Source organism: Misgurnus anguillicaudatus, chromosome 24 (assembly GCF_027580225.2).
Source record: "Misgurnus anguillicaudatus chromosome 24, ASM2758022v2, whole genome shotgun sequence".
In the NCBI taxonomy this organism is placed as follows: domain Eukaryota; kingdom Metazoa; phylum Chordata; class Actinopteri; order Cypriniformes; family Cobitidae; genus Misgurnus; species Misgurnus anguillicaudatus.
Window position 1 is genome coordinate 30,564,172 of NC_073360.2, and position 22,276 is coordinate 30,586,447.

At 39.9% G+C, this 22,276-nt stretch overlaps 1 protein-coding gene across 6 annotated transcripts in view; it reads right to left on the bottom strand.

Moving 5' to 3' along the window:
• nphs1 (NPHS1 adhesion molecule, nephrin) overlaps nucleotides 1-22,276 on the bottom strand; it is a 134,639-nt gene that overhangs the window by 56,462 nt on the left and 55,901 nt on the right. For all 6 annotated transcript variants that reach the window (XM_055197109.2, XM_055197108.2, XM_055197107.2 and 3 more), the window contains 9 exons: nucleotides 20,769-20,891; nucleotides 20,409-20,490; nucleotides 18,048-18,151; nucleotides 14,728-14,849; nucleotides 10,528-10,699; nucleotides 7,914-8,071; nucleotides 913-1,054; nucleotides 717-841; nucleotides 451-619 (listed from right to left, as the gene is read on the bottom strand). In XM_055197109.2, the coding sequence (XP_055053084.2) occupies nucleotides 451-619; nucleotides 717-841; nucleotides 913-1,054; nucleotides 7,914-8,071; nucleotides 10,528-10,699; nucleotides 14,728-14,849; nucleotides 18,048-18,151; nucleotides 20,409-20,490; nucleotides 20,769-20,891 (1,197 nt within the window). The remainder of the gene's footprint in view (nucleotides 1-450; nucleotides 620-716; nucleotides 842-912; nucleotides 1,055-7,913; nucleotides 8,072-10,527; nucleotides 10,700-14,727; nucleotides 14,850-18,047; nucleotides 18,152-20,408; nucleotides 20,491-20,768; nucleotides 20,892-22,276) is intronic.

The following is a 22,276-nucleotide window of genomic DNA, read 5'->3' on the forward strand; positions in this document are numbered from 1 at the left end:
ATATAACCAGTGAACACTAGATTATTATACATAATGAGAGTTTTACCTGTTTTATAGAACAAAATCCAGTAATAGGACCACAAAATCAGTGATAAGTCGCTAAGGTATATTTGTAGCAATAGCCAGAAATACATGATATGGGTCAAAATTATTGTTTTTTCTTTTTTGCCAAAAAAATCATTAGATTATGTAAAGATCATGTTCCATGAAGATTTTTGTAAATTGTATACTGTAAATATATCAAAACTTTTATTTTTGTGAGTGGATGCAATGCTAAGCACTTATTTTGACAATTTTAAAAGGCTATTTTCTCAATATTTAGATTCCAGATTTTCAAATTGTTGTATCTCGACCAAAAATTTACACTTATGACTGGTTTTGTTATCCAGGGTCACAGTTTGAGAAATTGCTTGTACAAGCCACATTATTGTGCAAATTTTAATAGCTTACACAGAACCCTGAGTTTCGTTTGAGCAGAGATAACTTTCTTGGCCTTGTTGGACGAGTCGCATCGGTAGATGGCCAGATTGTCACTGGGCTGAAGGGTGAGAAGAAGCTCTCGTGACACCCCACGCTGTGAAGATACCTGTTTCGAAGCTGTCGGCACAACTTTGCCATTCTGCAGTTTATACACAGGTAAATCAATGAATTAAAAAAAAAAACAATCAATTCCGATTTTGATTATAAAGATGTTTGCAAAAATCCACACTGCAAACCTTCAACCACGTCAGTGTCCCTGTGGGATTCCCACCAGTGGAGAAACAAACTAGACGAAATGTTGTGCCTGAGTGCAAGAAGCGGTCCGGTGGAGGAGCATCCAACCAAACCTTTTGAGGAGGATCTGAGAAAGAATCGCTTTAACATGACGAACAAAAGCTCAACAAAAATGTCACAAAGAGTTTAATTGCTTACAGTAGACGATGAGCGGTTCTGATTGGACCTTGGAGAAGCGAGTGCCTTTGTTAAACGCCTCACAGGTGAGGGAAAGATTGTTATCCTCACGTGAGACTTTATGTGTCAGGTTAGATATTGTCGTCATTCCACCATTATCTCCCTGTAACACACATATATACTGTCATATACAGAAGTTCAACATAAAGACATGTATTTCGACACGTGTTACGATACCTGCCAAGACACATACACCGATTGTCAGGGTCCTGAATGTCATTATGTGTTTAGTCTTGTTTCTAGTACCAGGATCCTGACACCCTCATATGTGTTCTGTGTTTGTGTGGAGAGTCACGTGACCTATGTGTTATGTGTGGCACGTGCTCTCCTGTCTTTAGTCTTAACCTTACCCTCCTGTTTTCTAATTATGTATGATTAGTTTCCTCACCTGTTTGTTGTTGTCCCCTAATTAGTTTCCCTATTTTAATGCCATTGTGTCTCTTGTCTTTGTGGTATCATTGTATGTTTTTGTGTGACACCGTCAGGAGTCTTGTCGTGGTTTTATTTAATTCTTGTCTTGTTTACCCCCTCGAGGGAGTTTTTGTTTATTAATAAAAGTCTTTTGAGTTGAGAGCTGTCTGCACTTGGGTTCATCCACCACCATTCCTGACAGAATGATACCACCACACTTGAACCCAGCAGACAGCTCTGTTTTGGTTTTGTTACCTCGTTCAGTTCATCTTCGTCGTGTGTTCCTGTCCGTCCAGTCCTGCCTTGTCCTGCTGTCTGTCCAGTCCTGCCTTGTCCTGCTGTCTGTCCAGTCCTGCCCCGTCCTGCCGTTGTCTGTGCCGTTGTGTTCCTGTGGCCGTGCAGTGAGCCCCGCGGGTGTGTTCCTGATCGGTGGCGTCTTCGGTAGGGCTACTGGTCGACGAGCTTCGCGGGAGTGTTCCTGTTCGGGGAGCTCCGCGGGACAGATCCGGATCGACGAGCCCCACGGGAGTGTGCTGGTCGGTGAGCCCCGCGGATAAGTGCCGGGAAGGTGAGATTCGCGGGAAGTTCCTGGTCGGCGGATCCCGTGGGAGTGTTTGCACGTCGGACTGTCGCCGCGACGGAGCTCTGTTCAGCGAGCCCCGCGACAGAGGATCGGCCAGCAAGCTCCGGGATGCTCACTGGTCAGTGAGCCCCGCGAGCGTTCCTGTACGGCATGTCCTGTGTCCTGTTCGGGGTCGGCGGGCCGAGCGGTGCTGGGTTCCGGGCCCACTTCCTGGGCGGAGACCGTCTGTCCCGCCTTCTTGTTTTCGGGGGTCCGGACATTGGGCACTGTTGGCCTTCTGGCCGTTGGACTTTGTTTATTGTTTTGTCATGTACTGTTGTGTTGGGATGCCGTGTGGCATCCTTTAAAGGAGGGGTAGTGTCAGGGTCCTGAATGTCATTATGTGTTTAGTCTTGTTTCTAGTACCAGGATCCTGACACCCTCATATGTGTTCTGTGTTTGTGTGGAGAGTCACGTGACCTATGTGTTATGTGTGGCACGTGCTCTCCTGTCTTTAGTCTTAACCTTACCCTCCTGTTTTCTAATTATGTATGATTAGTTTCCTCACCTGTTTGTTGTTGTCCCCTAATTAGTTTCCCTATTTTAATGCCATTGTGTCTCTTGTCTTTGTGGTATCATTGTATGTTTTTGTGTGACACCGTCAGGAGTCTTGTCGTGGTTTTATTTAATTCTTGTCTTGTTTACCCCCTCGAGGGAGTTTTTGTTTATTAATAAAAGTCTTTTGAGTTGAGAGCTGTCTGCACTTGGGTTCATCCACCACCATTCCTGACACCGATGAGCCATTACATTATGACCACCTGCCCAATATCCTGTATGGGAGTCCTTTAGCCAGCTATGAGGCGAAACATTGATTTGACAAGATGGCAATATGTTTCCTGGGGTATCTAGTGACATAATGTCATCAGCAGGTCCTCTAGTTGTATATTGCGGACGGGTTGGGGTGTAGCCAAGGGGCAACCTTCCGATCTGTTTGATGAAGCCAATACGGAAGTGACTTAAACTGCAATTCATCGACTGGCCGCTTGAGGCTGGCTCCAAAAGGGAGTCAATTCCCATAGACCACCATGTTAAAATGCCCAACTTTACAGTAGTAACATATAATATGTTTACAGCCTGGTACAAAAAGTTTTTTGGTCTGTATAGTTAATTTTGCCCTTCATGACAACTGTGAGGGGGGTGAATTTTTTTGTAACTCATCCATTTAAATTATATTAAGCCTTAAACTTCTGCATAATTAAGGGCGTGGCCACTTGAGTGAGGGGTGAACAGCCACTGTTGTCACTAGAATCGAGCTAGGCGGGCGCGGTTTCAGCAACCAGCCACCTCAGCTTCACCCATGTCCCTTCTCTTTACCCATTTTCGGTTTTCCACGAGTGATTCGCGGTGACGTGCGGCCAAGCTGGCGACGGCACGGACACTACGTCCATTTTTTTTACAGTCTATGGGTGTAGCGCAAACATGTTAGTCCAAGTTGAATGTTCAGTTTGGTTCGAGCCACTTCTCCATGATTCTGGCAGTGTCGCATGGTGCATTATCATGTTGGTAATGGCCATCACTGGCAGGGAACATAGTTGCCATGAATGGGTGCACTTGGTCCACAATGCTGTTCAGATAACTGACAGCTGTCAGGGATGGTGAAATTGTGAGAACGGGGTCTAAAGTGTCCCAAGAAAACATCGCCCAGCCTGTGTGTGTCCGACAGGTTATCAGGTTGTCATAGCCTCTGTTGGCAATCGGCGTATCTGCACTCGATCATCAACGAGATGCACCTTGAATCTTAAGCCAACTTTATTTCAACCATCCATGGCCCAATCACAATGATCTTGGGCCCATTTCATGCATTGTTGGTGTGCAGTTAGCATGGGGACCTGGCTGGGTCGTCGGCTACGCATGCCCATACGCAAAAGTGTTGCAGTCACTGTTGTCACTGGCCGACAGTCTTTACTCCCTTCTGGCATCAACGAGCTTCAGATGACACTCAGCTGGATGCCAGTTAGTCATTTGGCCATCCGTGCACCACTTTTGATATGAATTTACTACAGTGGCACGTGAACAACCCACAAGACATTTTTCCAAGTCGTTTCTGAAATTGTTCCAAGGAAACCAAACACTCTGCTGGTGGTATATATACTGCTCTCTATGTGGCTTGGTTGGGTTTGCCAATTTCACTCGTTGCTTAAGGATGGGGTGGTCATAATGTAATGGCTCATCGGTGTATATGTTTTGTCTGTGTGTATTCTTCTTCTTCTTCCTTTATTTCTTTACGCCATTCCAGCATCTACGGCTATATTCATGGCGAGATCCAGTTAATTCAATACACAAGACAAGTTGATCCATACACAGGTTGGGGGAGGGACAATTTGGCATCTCCAATTTGCCTAACTTGCATGTTTTTGGCCTGTGGGAGGACACCGGAGTACACGGAGTAAACCCACGCTGACAAAGGGATAACATGCAAACTCCACACAGAAAGACCACCTGACCTTGCCGGGGCTCGAACCGGGGACCATCTTGCTTTGAGGCTATCCACTGAGCCACTGTGTATACGAGCCGTGTGTTGTGTATATTTAAAGGTGACATAGAATGATTGAACGGAGTATTTATCCTTGTTCTGTGATGTGACATGTAGACAAAAATTTTTTGGTTTGCATCTGTAATGCCTTAGAAGCTTCCTAAAAACCTCTCTCAGATAGCTCTATTAGGGTGGGGGATTTTAAACAAGTGGTTTTGCACCTATTTGGCTCCCCCTACTGGCTTAACTTGCAATCTCATTACTGATTGGCTGACTTTGCTGCCACTCAAAAAATGTAGCCAACTATTTTAAAGTGGAGGGGCAGTTAGATGCCTGTGATGTCATAAACATCAGTTTTTCAGATTGGGCTGTTTTCTGGCTGACATTTCTAAAAGAGAAATTTCTATGAGACTGAGATGTTTAGCATGTTTAGCACTTTTTGTATGTTTGTGAATGTGGGTAGACTACCATTATTCAACAAAGACAAGGTAAAAGTGTTTTTTCATTCTCTGTCCCCTTTAAGTTAATCTACGTGCTGCCAATTTTAATTTGCTGAGCTAATTTGTATGTTTCCATGGTTATGGCATGTGTTGCTAAACAAGGTCAAAATACTGTATTAATCGTTTTATCTCTTACAAACGTATCATTCCACTTCAGAAGACATAGAGTATGAAGAGCCAGGGCCGGCCCTGGGCATAGGCGGAATAGGCAAATGCTAAGGGCGCCGCCGACCCCTTGGGTCGTCCGTGCGCCCAAATTATTATTTTTTTAATATATGTATATAAACATTTAACTATAAATATTTATATATTTTATAATATAAATATTTTGCACAAGAAAACAGCAGTTATTAATGAATTATTAGTAGCATAGTATCTCGGAAGATCGTGCTTGTTAAATAGCTCTGTGGCTATACTGCACTGAAGCGGCAGTTTAAAATATAAACCCAGAATTCAGCGAACGTCAAGAACAAGAAAATGGAAACAACAATCAGACAGAGACGTGGAATTTACATAATGTTACACAGACCATGTTTAAATTTCAATGTTTCTGCTCAGAAATACCTACTTGTTCACTTTGTTTGGTATTAATAAGCTGCGCATTGGAGTGCTGGCCGCGGTGCTAAAGACGCGCTCGGACGGAGTACTGGTGGCGGCACAGATATTTACGTGCAACCTATTGGAAAATATTATTCGTTATTATATAATTATTATTCGTTATTTTACTTTATTACTTCCACTTAAGAAGAGTTCTGCATTTTTTATTTCAATATTTCTCTTTATATGAATACTATTTTGTACTTAAATCTATAATTTCATTATTTTACTAACCCAACCAACTCATCTGCGCTTTCCGATAGGTTGGACGTAAGGGGAAAAGTATAGCTTTCTTCCCCTTGAGAAGAGTTCTGCACTTTTAAACTTAAAAAAAATCTCTTTACAAAAAACCTTTTTTTCTTCTATTTAAAAGCTGTAATTTCGTTATTTTACTAAACCCAACTAATGACTCCTCCGCTTTCCAATAGACTGCACGTAAATATCTGTGTATATGTGCCATCACGCGTCTTCAGCACCGCGGGGAGCAGCCAGCGCTCCAATGTGCAGCTTATTAGTACCAGACAAAGTTGGTATTTCTGTCCAGAAACATTGAAGTGTATACATGGTCCGTGTAACGTAATTTGAATCCCGCGTCTTGGCCTTATTGTTTTTTTTCTTGTTCTTGACGTTCGCTGAGTTCTGGGTTTGTGTTTTGAACTGCCGCTTCGGTGCAGTATAGCCGCAGGGCTGTTTAACAATGAGCACAATCTCCCGAGACACTACAACATGCTACTAGTAGTTCATTAATAACAGCTGTTTTCTTGTACACAATTAAATATTTTAAGTTAAATGCACAGTGTTAAAACGTGTAAAAAAGACAAGATTTTAACAATGTCAAGATCAAATGCCTGAGTAACAGGGTATTGTGTGTATGTGTTCGTCTGCGTGTGTTTGTGTGTGTTTCCAAAATATTTTCAAAATAAAGAAAAACAAGACAAAGCTGTGCAGTTTCTTTCTGTGTAAGTTTATGAACAAAATGATTGGAACACAATTGTGATTCTGTGATTCTAAAGGGCACCAGGTGAAATCTTGCCTAGGGCAGCAAATTGGCCAGGGCCGGCCCTGTGAAGAGCTCAGATGCTAAAGCCACTAAACGCCACCTCCATCCATATTATCTCCATATTATATGTTCATCAAATACTTTCGCTTCAAATCCGCTTAATCCATTCCTTTGGTCATTCAGAAGTACCGGTTTGTTGGCAAAATCCATATAGAATCCGATATAAAATGCTCATTTACAAGAAAACAGGGTTTTGCATCTGAGCTCTTTTTATATTAACCCACTGAAATCATTGCACGTAACCTGACAAGAATGATTTGCCAAAGGAGCCTTGATCATTGGAATTAACATAACTAACCCCTCTTACCTTTTATAATTCTGCTCATTTGTCGAGCTCTAATTGACACCTGCTAAGAGGGCTGACCCGCTTCTTCGCCGGTTAATAACGGCCAAACTTATCAAAAAACAAGTCACAAAGAGCAACTCGGAAAGTGAAAGAAAAATCATGAATTAACACTGTCATGTAAATGAAAGATCAGATGTAAAACAGCTCTAAATGAACGCGGGTCCTGTGCGGCAGAGAGGCGCCTCGAGTCGGCTTTTATTCACTTATGTTTCATTCAAATCAAGCCCTGGAGAGGACGAGCGAGAGATTAAAAAACAGAGTCACTAAAAGCCCCAGATCTCGTCGAATATTAGTTGTCGCTAATAGAATCTAAAATAAAAGCAGAATTTGGATAAAGATTTTGAGGTTATTTCGGGTCAGAGTTTATTTCGTAGAATATTGAAAAGTGAATTATTTCTGTAATCAAGTGCCCTTGGCTGTTGTGGTGGAGATGGTTATTTGTGTTGTTAATGACTCTAAGGATGAACTCACCTGGCAAGTACCCGGTGTGATTTGTAAATAAACACGGGTGCTGCAAGACAACTACCGTACAAAACTGAGGGAACCTGGCACCTTTATTGCAGTGTTTCCGAGTAATAACTTAAAGACTATGGGGCCTGCCACAGTCTCACCAGTTTCAAAACAAACCAATTATATTTTTTGCACTTCTCATAATAACAAAATCCTCATTTGTTTTAAATTTAAATGTTTTGAAGTTTATCTGTAAATATCCACATAACTTGTGCCACAACGGAGGCTGTGCACTCAAAAAAATTAATGTGCATAGCTAAGCTTACATCATTGGTTCCCAAACGTTTCATTTTGCGACCTACTCAAGTAGGTATCTTTCCTTGGACCCACCAACATATTTTTAAAAATGCACATTTTATAATTACGTCATTTTTATATTTGGATAGCTTTCACCATCAAACCACAGTTTGAAAGCCTCTAAATGAAGCGTTAGGTTAAAATACCTCAGAGATGGTGTAGTCAGTTTGGTTGAGCTCCTTGAACCCGAGCCACCAGCGGATCTGTACTGGCGGATTACTGGAGGAAGTGTAACACATCAAATTTATCATCTGTCCCTCCACGGCTTCGAACGAGCCCAGTAATGTGACTGTGTCTGGTTCAACTGTGAAGAGAAGTGATTACCATGATAGAAACACAGAGAAGATAAATGTACAGTCAGCATATCTGCCCAGCAAGCTCTTTATGTACGGTTAATCGTACCACAAAGGATTTGAGACCATTAAGAGCCGTTCTTGTGATTCTCTTACAATACTGAAATAATGATCCAGCTGATCAATAAAATGGAGACAGAAATGTCTTGAGAAATCTTGAATTTAATGAACGCCCAGCTGGTATCAGTTTTTGTGTGCTGCTGGATATATTCTCAATAAACTGAACGTTCCAATAAAAGGAAATTTGTTATATTAAATTTGTATTTGACATTTGGAGTCAAATCTGTTCATCTGTCTGTCTGTACCTATCCATCTATTCATCTATCTGCATCCATCCATCCATCCATCCATCCGACAGTCATAATACATGTAATCATCTTAAGAAAAATGACAGATAGATACGATGAGATTGAGTTTTTGATCCATCTATCTGCATCTACTGTATCTGTCTCTCTGTCTGTCTGTCTGTACTTATCCATCTATTCATCTATTTGCATCTATTGATACAATGATGTTGACTTTTTTGATCTATCTATCTGCATCTACTGTATCTGTATCCGTCTATCCGTCTGTATGTCTGTCTGTCTGTCTATCTGTCTGTAACTATTGATCTATCTGCATCTATCTATCTGCATCCATCCATCTATCTATCTATCTATCTATCTATCTGACAGTCAAAATACATGTAATCATATAGAGGAAAAAGGCAGATTGATACTGCAGATCAGGCTTAAGATAGACAGATCAAAAAAGTCAGTCTATCAATCTGTGTCTATCTATCTGCGTCTGTCTGTCTGTGTCTGTCTGTCTGTGTCCATCTGTCTGTGTCTGTCTGTGTCCGTCTGTCTGCGTCCGTCTGTCTATCTGTGTCCCTCTGTCTGTCTGTGTCCATCTGTCTGTGTCCGTCTGTCTGTCTGCCTGTCTGTGTCTGTCTGTCTATCCGTGTCCCTCTGTTGGTGTCCATCCGTCTGTCTGTGACCATCTGTCTGTGTCCGTCTGTCTGTCTGTGTCCGTCTGTGTCTGTCTGTCTGTCTGTCTGTCTGTCTGTCTGTGTCTGTCTGTCTGTCTGTCTGTCTGTCTGTCTGTCTGTGTCCGTCTGTCTGTCTGTGTCCGTCTGTGTCTGTCTGTCTGTGTCCATCTGTCTGTGTCTGTCTGTCTGTCTGTCTGTCTGTCTGTGTCCGTCTGTCTGTCTGTGTCCATCTGTCTGTGTCTGTCTGTCTGTCTTTGTCTGTCTGTGTCCCTCTGTCTGTGTCTGTTTGTCTGTGTCCGTCTGTCTGTGTCCGTCTGTCTGTGTCCGTCTGTCTGTCTGTGTCCGTCTGTCTGTCTTTGTCCGTCTGTGTCTGTCTGTCTCTCTGTCTGTCTGTCTCTCTGTCTGTCGGTGTCTCTGTCTGTCTGTATCTGTGTCTGTCTGTCTCTGACTCTCGGTCTGTGTCTGTCTGTCTGTCTGTCTGTCTGTCTGTCTGTGTCCGTCTGTCTGTCTGTGTCCATCTGTCTGTGTCTGTCTGTCTGTCTTTGTCTGTCTGTGTCCCTCTGTCTGTGTCTGTTTGTCTGTGTCCGTCTGTCTGTCTGTGTCCATCTGTGTCTGTCTGTCTGTCTGTCTGTCTGTCTGTCTGTCTGTCTGTCTGTGTCCGTCCGTCTGTCTGTCTGAGTCCATCTGTCTGTCTGTGTCCATCTGTCTGTCTGTGTCCATCTCTGTATGTCTGTCTGTCTGTGTCCGTCTGTCTGTCTGTCTGTCTGTGTCCATCTGTCTGTCTGTGTCCGTCTGTGTCAGTCTGTCTGTGTCCATCTGTCTGTGCCCGTCTGACTGAGTCCGTCTGTCCGTTTGTGTCCGTCTGTGTCCATCCATCTGTGTCTGTCTGTCTGTCTGTCTGTCTGTGTCCGTCTGTCTGTCTGTCTGTGTCCATCTGTCTATCTGTGTCCCTCTGTCTGTGTCCGTCTGTCTGTCTGTCTGTGTTCATCTGTCTGTGCCCGTCTGACTGTGTCCCTCTATATGTCTGTGTCCGTCTGTCTGTCTGTCTGTCTGTCTGTCTGTCTGTGTCCGTCTGTCTGTCTGTCTCCATCTGTCTGTCTGTGTCCATTTGTCTGTCTGTCTGTCTACCTATCTGATAGTCATAATGCATGTAATCATAAGGAAAATGACAGATTGATATCCACCCATCCATCCATCTATTCATCCATCCATCCATTCATCCATCCATCCATACATCCATCCATCTATTTGTATCTACCTGTTACCTGTCTGTTTGTTTGGCTGGCTGTCTGACAGCCAAAATACATTTAATCACTTTAGTGACAAATTGATACCAAACATTAAGCTTAAGATTGACTTTTTTACCTGATTTTGATATCTACAGTATTATTTTAATATTTCTTACTTGTAAGATCTTTTTTAACGGTTTATACTCACATAAAACCGTAAGGGTACGAGTTAGGGACATCGGTGAACGGGACACTAGATTGACGCTCTCGCACTGTAGCACAGCATGGTTGTCCTCTGGCTTCACCTCCATTTTTAATACGCTGCTGGACTTACGTGAAATGCTGTCTACCTCCCAACTAGTGGACAGAACCTCACCATTCTAAAACAACAGGTGATGGCAAAGACAAAAAGGGTGAAACAAACTTTATTGTAACAAAATACACATTTCACTAACAATTCACATTCCACATACAGTATATGATGGCCTTTTTACAAGATGTAATATAAGTCTCGGGTCTGCCCAGAATGTGTCTGTAAAGTTCATTTATTATAGCATGTCCAAAATGCCCCTATTTGGGTGGGAGCAAAAACGCACCATTTTAATGTCTGTAACTGTACAGCTCCTCACTTCCTTACAAACAGACAGTGGGCGCTTTCAGATCTAATAAATACAGTTTGAGACAATAGTATCTAGTGAACAGAGTACAACTCGCTGAGGGTGGAAACTATGGCAATGCAGGACTGTAAGTGAGCAGGGCTTTATCAATGTGACCTCACATTGATAAGAGAATCAAAACAGCATGTCTAATGAAACTGCTTTGGTTAAATGGGGATTAAAAAAGGTTAAAGGGTCAAGAGGTTACCATTTCAAAGTAGCATTTCCAGCAATGATACAGAAAAAAAATCAATGACAACCAAGTCTAGTTTCTTACTTGCAGTCATCTAAAATAAGACATTTGAGTCCGAAAATCACTCATCCGCTCAACAGCCATGCAGACGCTAACATTTGCATTAGCAGAAAATTATTAGAGATGTCACACCTGACACATTTCATCAAAGCGAGACATTCCACTGAGAGTCTATCTGGAGGACACGACATGAATTGAGAAGTAGGATCATCTGTCTACACTTCACTGTACAGGTGATTTAAAACTCGATGGCTCGTCTCTGTTTTTTTTTTAACACAGACATTTAATAGCACTCGGTCTTGGCGCTCGACTTTCCCCAAGGCATGCAGATTTTACTCATACATAAACAAAAAATAAAGCGGCAATTAAATAAACGGATGAATTAAAAGATAAATAAATGTATTTCGCTTCCGAATGGGCTATTTGAGAGAAATGTTTACAGGCGGGGAGTCCACTTAACATTACCCAAGAGCCATTCTCAGACAAAGATGCTGTAATTTGTGAAAGACTTTTTAAATGGCTGTAAGATAAAGCTTTGCTTTTGTTCATTTTGCATTCCCTGTATAGTGTCTCTTTGTTTTGTACATGCATACGTTAAGATACACTTAAATTGTGACTTGCTGAAAATCAATGCATTACGTTTATCTCAAAAATGCCCTTAAAGGGGTCATATGATGCGATTTTATGTTCTCCTGTTCTCCTTTAGAGGTCAAAGGCGAAGTCTCATACCAAATGATTCATTCAATCTAAAAAATTAGAGTGCTTTATTTGGCCTCCCAAAAGAGGACAGAATCAAGCCAATCAGAGCACAATGTATTGAATTGAATTGAATTGAATTATATTACACCAAATACACAAAATATTTTTGTCCATCATATGGCCCCTTTAACAGAATCAATACCACACAAACAACACATTATGAACTAAGGCTGGTAACACTGCATCTTTATATTTATATATTAAAGTCAAATATACACATTAACATTTGAACAACGTCTCTAAATATGTGACCCTTTACCACAAAACCAGTCACTTTTTTGAAATTGAAATGTATACATCATCTGAAAACTGAATAAAAAAGCTTTCCATTGATGTATGGTTTGTTCGAATATAACATATTTGGCCGAGATACAACTGTTTGAAAATCTGGAACCAGGGTTGTGCCAATAGACGATACTATTGTGTATGGACAATCGTCAGACATATGGCCATTAGCGGGCTTTTATGACGATAGTTGGCGATAGTTATTATTATTATCATCATAGCTTCACATTAACATGCACATTGCGTGCTTTTCTTCGCATGATTAGATGGTTTGTGGGCTTCACTTTTCGCGTGAGAGCTTGTAACATGTGCAGGTTCCTTCTCGCACGCACCTGGACTTGTAATGCGCATGACTTTACTCTTCCTCGTACATGAGCTTGTAATAAAATGGTTCAAAATATTTTGCATATTTGGTGGAACATAATGTGTTAACATGGTTTAAGATTTAAAACACATAATTTTTCACATACTCTACATCATTAGCTCCTCTTCACCCAGTCTGACATTTCCTTGCTCTAGAGAGGTTGTTAAGTGCGCAGGGATTTAAAACCAGCGATTTTGTTGTTCCCGCTCTCTGGCACGCAGGAGCGCCTGTGCTTTAATGATGTGCTCGGATTAATGGCATCAGTTTTAAGAAGGTTGCGTCATGAAAGTGTTGCACTTAGAGTAAATCAGCTTCATTTTTGTCCACCAATCAAGTGACTTGTCAAGTAATAAGGCAGGAGCGCCTGTGCTTTAATGATGTGCTCGGATTAATGACATCAGTTTTAAGAAGGTTGCGTCATGAAAGTGTTGCACTTAGAGTAAATCAGCTTCATTTTTGTCCACCAATCAAGTGACTTGTCAAGTAATAAAATGTACTTTACAAAGTACTTTATTTGTAAAAAATAAACAAATAAATAAATGAGTAAACTATTGCCCCACCCCCTCGATACTTTAGTGTATCAGCAATCTTACAGAATGACGATAGGCGATCACAAAATGGGCCATATTACCTAACACTAATCTGCACTGCAAAAAATGATTTTCAAGAAAAAAAAATTAGTATTTTTGTCTTGTTTTCAGAAAAAATATCTAAAAATTCTTAAATTAAGATGCTTTTTCTTGATGAGCAAACGACCCAAGAAATAAGTCTAGTTTTTAGACCAAAATTTAAGTGAATTTGTGCACAAAACAAGAAAAAAAATAAAAAAAATCTGCCAATGGGATAAGCTAATTTTTCTTAAATTTTTTCTTGAATTTGGTGTTTAAAAAAAAGCAAGATTTTTTTTGCTTACCCCATTGGCCTATTATTTTTTTTTTTTTTTTGCTTGTTTTTTGCACAAATTCACTTAAATGTTGGTCTAAAAACTAGACTTATTTTCTTGGGTCGTTTTGCTCATCAAGAAAAACCTTAATTTACGATTTATATATATATATATATATATATATATATATTTTTTTTTTTTACTGAAAACAAGACAAAAATACTAAGATTTTTTTTCTTGAATTTTTTTTTTGCAGTGTGGGGGTGCAAAAATCGAAATATTGAGAAAATCGCCTTTAAAGTGGTCCAAACGAAGTGCTTAGAACGGCATCCACACACAAAAATAAAAGTTTTGATATATCTATGATAGGAAATTTACAAAGTATCTTCATGGGACATGATCATTACATAATATCCTAATGATTTTTGGCATAAAAGAAAATAGGCAATATTGACCCATACCATGTATTTTTGGCTTTTGCTACAAATATACCCATGCTACTTATGACTGGTTTTGTGGTCCAGGGTCACATATAGGTTAAGGTCGTGTCCCCTTTTGTAATTATGTAGTCACGGACACATATTGATAGACAATATAATGCATATTCATTAGCCAAAGCCTCAATAGATTTGCATTAGCACACGATCAAGGTTCAAAAATTGCTTGTTTCCTGATTTGAAGCTAGATTAAATGATTTATCTATCAATCTGAGGTTCGATGAAATAGCATCATATGGTAAACTGATCCACAGGCTCAGGATAATTTAAATCCCAATCAACTTTCCTACAATACAGCTATCCGGAGATTATTTATAACTGAACGTCACACTGCATTTATTTATCTTCTCGAGCTGTAGCTCCCCATGACTCCTGATCTCTTGCAGTTACATGCCAAGTATCTTGAATCTAAACCCTGCCAACTTCGACAAACTTGTTTAAAGTGACTTTCAAGACTTGCGATTCAATACTGCCTTTCTCTGGTAATATCTTCGAGGTAATTAGTCCACAAGCCATTGTAGTAAATGGCCTTATAATTGTTAAATGATGAATGAAGCGGCCCATCAGTTTTTATCTAACTGCTACCTGCTTAATGTAACATTTGGTCCCATTTGTGCAAGTGAAGTTACAGGCCAAGTGTTTTAGATGAAGAGGGCAGGAAGAACAAGGGAATGTTTCATATCGTGCCTCTGGCAATATTGTCGCTCTCACCTTAGTCCAATGCAAAGTGGCCAAAGGGTTTCCCCCATAAGACATGCAAACCACACGGAGAAGGGTCCCAGCTTTTACCTCTCCATGTTCTAACCCAACTATCACCGGATCATGTGGTGGGACTGAAGTGAGAAAGTAAAAGGGGAATAAAGTGTTATTTCATAAAGATATAAAGTATTTGATTGCGTTTAAATGGTTCATATATCTCTACACATACTGTACAGAAACACCTGTGGATATAACATTACAGAAAATGTTATTGAAACAAAATATCTTGCCTTTGTTCTCAGAAAATTGGGTTATGAAAAGGAATTAAAGAAATAAAGATCTCCCCCACATGTGAAGTTATAGCATCCGAGCTTCAGAAGCGGCACAACTCAATTTTAGTCCCAATACAACATTGTTAAAACGAGGCCATTTAATGCGACTGCAGTGTGAAGACATTGCTTGTCCCTTTGATGAAACCATTAAGAATAAAGAGCGCACCACACACTGGCACCAGTCCATAAACCAAAATAACAGATGTTTAAACCGTAATAAGGCAATGCGGAACATGAATAAATTACAGTGGGGTTCCTGAATAATACATTTGCCGTAAAATAAATTACGGGGACGGGCCGCTCTTTGTTATTGCCCCAATCAGTTTGGAAGCGGGCGCGATGGACAGATAAGAGACTGCCATGACAAAGTGCCGTCTTGCTCACAATCTGCAGCCGATGAAAATGGGCAGCGGAAAGTTGGATTTGATGGGCCAGGCGTGCTGAGTAAGACAGCAACGTTGGCCATCGGTTCTGCAACATTAGCACTTATTGCACTGCCTGGCCAGTAATGGAACCATGAGCTGAAGGGGGGGTGTAGTGTTTTAAAGCATAAATTTAAAGAGCAGGAAAAATAAAGTGATTGGCGTTTCAGTGAAGGCTTATGCCTGCCTTACTGTACACATAAAATGTTATCACACACATGTGCATTATATAAACAGGGTTCTCATTTTTAAAACCCGATTAGATGAACATCTAACAAAATTACTTTGAGCTTAAAAAATGAAACGGTGTTTCTTTCATAATTTATATATTATAGACGGTTTCAGAAGCAAACTGCTTTTCTGGACTAAACACAACTTCAGGTAGACCTCCACATAGAATCAATAACAAAATACAGTAATATTATATTATATGTAACACATATCAACTATTACTGTGCGTTCACACTGGACGTGAATGAAGCGAGTAAATTGCGCTATATGCACTTAGTTGGACGATTGAACATTTTGAGTTAACTTGCTTCATTTGCGCATTAAATTCACATCATTCGCGCTTGAATATGCTCATTTGCCGGCTTTACCTAGCTTGTAGTCTCAATATGTTTTTATATATGCATGTACAGTATGTATGTATATGTATGTACAGGGCTTGACATTAACGTTTTTGCTCACCAGCCAAAGTGGCTAGTTGTTTTCCAAAGTTACTAGCCACTTGGCATTTTCACTGGCCACAATTATGTTGCTGGTAAAATACATTTTATATGATTAAACTTGACTTTGGCATCCTAAAATGACTTTAATTTGAGTAATTTTACCCGATTAAGCTAGATTAGATTAGACTACATTTATTAGCTGATATATATCCGGTATATCAGTATAAATCATATCATATTTCCGAGGTGTATGCGCTCAGACTGCGTCCCGTGCTGCTTTGATCTGCAACGCGTGCCTCCACTGATCACATGCGCGCCTCAACAAACCGTCTCAGTATGTTGCGCTGGGTGCAGAGTGCTCATGGGAGTTGTAGTTTCCAGCTGTTGCAATGCCCATTGTTTATAATTTCGCGTAAATTTTAAGAAAACTACAATAAAAAATATATTCAACCTGCCAAAGTGTCTAGTGGGATTGGCTGTCTTACCCGCCATAGCCGAAATCTACCCGCATTTGGTGGGTTGGCGGGTGTTATTGTCAAGCCCTGTGTATGTATATATACAGCGTGGCAAATAAGTATTTTAACACATCAGCATGTTAATCAGTAAGGGAATTTCTAAGTGGGCTTATAATGCATTATAATGCTTATAAAATGGCTCACAATATAATGCATGATGCATACACAAAACTTCCACTAGATGTAGCCATCAAGTAAAAATGGAGTTCATACAAAGAAATCAGAACATTTAAGTATACAAGTTGAGTCATAATAAATAAAGAATTGAACCTGGTTAACACGGAGCGAATATCCAAGTTCTGATTTTTTAACTAGCGCGAACAATGCGTTACACACGTCAAACGACCGAAATGCTTCATTTCGCAGGATGTCTATCGCGTCTTTGCATTGCCTTAACATGTAAATCACTTGCGCTTAACGCTTCATTCGCGCCTAGTGTAAACGTACCCTTACACTGAGCTAACCTTTTTCTGTGAAATGAATGTATACAATGTTAGCTACAGGTACTGGTCCTTGAAATAATTCCTGGCTGCCAAACATTTTATTTTTGTCAAGGTATTTGTTTCAGAGATAAGTTTAGCCACTAGCCAGATTGATAAATAAATACAATGCACGTGCGTCCAATGAAACCGTCTATAATTGGATTAGTATAATAATAAACCGTCTATAATTGGATTAGTATAATAATAAAGTTTGCTTATATGGTTTTTCAAAGACATCATTGAATAAACTACACCGCTAACAGTTCATAATTCAAAATGAAGGTGCTATGTGATGCCATAGCAGAAATGTTTTGGCTATTTTAAATATTATCACAATATAATGCATGATGCATACTGTATATGCATAGGTGATTAAAAAATGCCTCTCTAATCTGATTTGAAATAAGGTCTTTTTGCTGTAAACTTGGTAGCGCACGCTGCTACTGTGGTGAACATTCTTACTATAGTAAAAAACTAAAGGAATTTTTCTTGACAGGTAAAAGGGCCAAATGAATATGAATCATGTAGGAGACTGTGGCCATGAACTCAACCCAATATAAGAAATTCACGACTCAGTCACTGGTTTCCAGCCAAAGTCTTAAATTCGACTTACTGTTTGATTTTCATTATTTACAGCATGTGCTCCATTTAATTCAACCCTGTTTGAAGTTTTCTTAATATCTAGTCCTCTGGCGTGTAACACAGAAATGAAAAATACATGCATGAACATTAATGGTTTATTAATATTTGTCATTAATAATACAGTAAACACATCACGCTCAGTGGGAATTGGTAGCTTTCAGGTAACAAAAAGACTGACCACCAAACATTTTGTAGAGAAGTCTGTACGTTTGGCACAGCATTGCTCCTAACACAAGATATGCAAGACGACACAATACGGGATGCTTACAGTATACCCTCATGGTAATGCTGGTCTCAAGAGCTCGGGGAGAAGCCAGGTTCTTCGCTCGGCACGTCAACCGTCGCCCGTCATCTGAGCTCTTCGCGTTAATGCTGTAATGAAAGAGAGGGGCTGGCCTGCTTTAATACGTTTTACTCTGTGGCAACACTGGGATAAAAACGTGGCACAATTACCCACAAACTCACTGAGCTTACAACATTACTCCATTTGCCACTCTGGAGCACTGCCAAGACACACTTAACTGTACCTGGGTTCCCTGATCTGATTTGTCAGCAATACCTTATTCAAGTGCACAGCTAAAGGGGAGCGAACCAGATTCAGATATTCTGTCAAATGGTGAATGGATTTTGGCATTTGCGACAGGTTAAATATGCTTGAGTATGCAGTTTAAAACAAATGTGGATCAATCCAAGTAATTGCATTGCATGGTAAGTCTGAAAAGAGGTTTTAATGAAAAATGTGCATTGTTAATGTTCACGTTACCACTGAAGACTAATGACACAATGTATTGAATTTAAAGTTATATTATTGACAGCATGCATTTGCATACATGCATTTTTATCTGTGAGTTTTACAAAAGAAACAAATAATACTGAGTTTGGAAGAATATAATAAATTATTTAAAAAAAAGGTTGGTTGAACTACATTGCTCAAACAATAAGCAACACAATCTATAATATTGAGTTTAAATGCAAAACCCTATAAGTGCGTTCTGTAATTTCACTTTAATGGCAACAAAAGGTTATGACTCAGTAACTGAAATGCCGTATTTTCACATGATTTAGTCATTTCATTGGTATTTAACAAATTTGGCTATCTTTCGCTGCAAAACCCTCTAAGTGCATGAAAGCTTTTCTGGCAAAACCCTCTCCAAAAGACATAGTAAACGGTTGCAAAATCACTAAAGATGAAGCTAGAAGCATTGCAAATGATGAACAACATTACTCAAAAGGTAAAAATGAAGAAACTGAACCACACATTAGGGGCGCTATGATGGTTGTGGCTGCCACATTCGGGTTGTATTCTTCTTTATTTATTCTTTACGCCCTCTACTGATGTTTTTGTTGTCATTTTGTGTATTGGCCACCAGTTGTGTGATTGCAGTACCAGTTTTAGCCACAAGTTTTGTGATTGCAGTACCAGTTTTGGCCACAATCCTACATACTGTTCCTTTAAAGGAACATCCCCTTTTTTTAAAAATGTTCATTTTCCAGCTCCCCTATAGTTAAACATTTGATTTTTACCGTTTTGGAATCCATTCAGCCGATCTCCGGGTCTGGCGCTAACACTTTTAGCATAGCTTAGCATAATCCATTGAATCTGATAAGACCATTTGCATTGCGCTTAAAAATAACCAAAGAGTTTGGATATTTTTCCTATTTAAAACTTGACCCTTCTGTAGTTACATCGTGTACTAAGACCGACGGAAAATTAAAAGTTGCGTTTTTTATGCAGATATGGCTAGGAACAATACTCTCATTAACTTTCAATAGCAGGGGACTATTTTCGTGCACTGCGTAATATCACTGCGTCTCCTGCAGATTATTACGCCAGAATGAGAGTATAGTTCCTAGTCATATCTGCCTAGAAAATCACAACTTTTAATTTTCTGTCGGTCTTAGTACATGATGTAACTACAGAAGAGTCAAGTTTTAAATAGGAAAAATATCAAAACTCTAGTTGTTTTTAGCGTGATGCTAGTGGTCTAATCAGATTCAATGAATTATGCTGAGCTATGCTAAAAGTGCTAGCACCAGACCCGGAGATCAGCTGAATGGATTCCAAAACGGTAAAAATCTAATGTTTAACTCTAGGGGAGCTGGAAAATGAGCATATTTTCAAAAAAGTGGAGTGTTTCTTTAAAAACAGACTGTACTTCGGGCATAACAGGACACAATAGTACCTCAACTGTGCATATTTGTACAGGGTACCGTCCAAGTGACAGCTTTTGTACTTTTTATCTCACAGTGTTTAATATCATATATGATTATGAATTAAAAGTGCTGTCTCTTATACTTTAATCGTAATGACATTTACATCGATTCAAAAGGCTCTTTAAATATCGTCAACTACTATTTGTTGACGATGGTACTTGCACCTTAAGTCCTCTTTAAAAATGAAAGCTGGACATTCTGCCTAAATGAAAGACCGACTCTTGCGTACACTGTGGTTTACTTTTATATAACACCATCAGCTTCTGGTAACCTCTCCATCTTCTTTTCATGAATTAAGGTATTTTCTAATTTCAATACCATAAATTCTCAAGGTCAGACATCCAAAGATACACTGCACATGGTGGCGTGTATTCAACACCAAAGAAGCTACTACATTGTGCGCGCGTTAACTTACGTGACTTCGGTATTTGTGTTCAGCAGCTTATCCTGCGAGCCCGACATGGTGAAAGAATCGGTTTCGGTCAGCTCCTCTCCATCTGAGGAAGAGTACAGAAAAGATTGAAAGAAATAAGACACAGTTTGGAGAAGTTTAAGAGTCAGTGAGTTGCCTAAGGGTACGTCTTGACAGGGCTTGCTGTGACATCAACTTAGTAAATGAATCATGAAGTCTACACTTAGATCGAACTCACGGCCATTTATCTTAAAGCTCCCAGAGCGAGTTTTGATCTTTTGTATATATCTACAGTGAAATTCTCTCGTTGCATAAACATTTAATGGATGTAATAATGAGTCTAGCTCTTAAATGACGGCCCACCTTTGAACATGGCGATTTCTGCAGGAGGTTTGGCGTCAGGAGCGACGCAGGTCACCGTGTACTTCTCTCCTTCCACCCATGGTTCATCAGAATCCAGCTGGATGTAAGGCTGTGAAGGTGGAACTTAGACAGGAGAGAGAGCAGAGGAAGGTGAGGAGAGATTAACCGGCAGGGGATTGTCACAACGCATTATTTTATTACAAGCTGTGAACTCATTTGGTGTCTGGCTGAAGAGATATTTCAGAGCTCTTACGTGAACTTGAAAAGACACATGAGCGATTCTAAGCTTGGGAGCTAAGGTACTAGTGAAATTGCTGAAAATGTCTCCAGAAGATGCTAAAAACTGAAGAAAAAGCTTTGGGACACATTTGCAAAACATAAAAACAAGACATGAGAGGTCGTGCTCTGCAATTTCATGGGTAAGAAGTAAACACCTCCCCCAGCCAACATCTCCTCAACCACCATTTTATTTTCTTATTTTGGTTTTCCTTTATTTGGTAAATCCACTGCATGCCTTTATGCTGTTTGCTGACACATTGTCAGAAGCCACCTCTTATGTTGCAACAGTTTATGTGAGTTTGTGTAAAAGTTTTAAGTAGGTTCAGTTTGGGGAAAAGATGTTCGGTGATGGACACACCTAGTCTGCATTCTGGTGGAGTGCGCACACAACATGAGAGAAACGCTCAATATTTCTATATTTACAAAAAAACACGTTCCCCTATTTTGGTGTTTCTGTAGCTCAATTGGTGAATCATTGCAATAACAAGAAAGGTTGCAGGTTCGATTCAAGGAAAACATAATAAAATGCTTACTGTGAATGCAAGATGAAAGCATCTGCACTGAAAAAAATGATTATGACCCCAATTAAATGAAGCATAATTCAATTTTGCTAGTTTTAACTATTTCATTTAAGTTTTTGATAAATATATATTAATAGGTTTTAAGGGAATTACATGTGTTTTAAATCCAAGTCATGTCAATTACGGTAATTAAATTCAGTTTTAAAAAAATATGTTGGTTCTTTGCGCATGCACGCAAATGCACATTTTCCCTGGCGCTAAAAGCAGTTTCCAGTCAGGTTTACGGTGGGAACTGAAGTTGGGATATTTCAGCCCCGGAGTTTTTCAGTCGGTCTATTTGCACAGTAAGTAATATTTCACGTAATACAGCACCTTTTATTACATTGAATATTTTTATAAACTTAAAATACGTCGTTTATAAGAGAGCTCCTCGAGGCCGGAGGCAATCACAGCTGTTACGATATAAGGTAAACAAATAACACGCGACTCAGAGAGCGATATTGCTTTTATACAACAGTTCGACGGCACACGTTTGAAAAAAGAAAACTAGAAAACAACAACGGAGTTATTTTAAAAGCCTCTTTGTTTGGGGACTACTTTCTTCCGCCACGGATTTGAAGGCCAGAATGACAGGTAAGTTAACACTCGGCTGTTTTGAATCTCAAAATAACTCAATGGACGGAATAGCCGTTTCTTAATATTACCGTT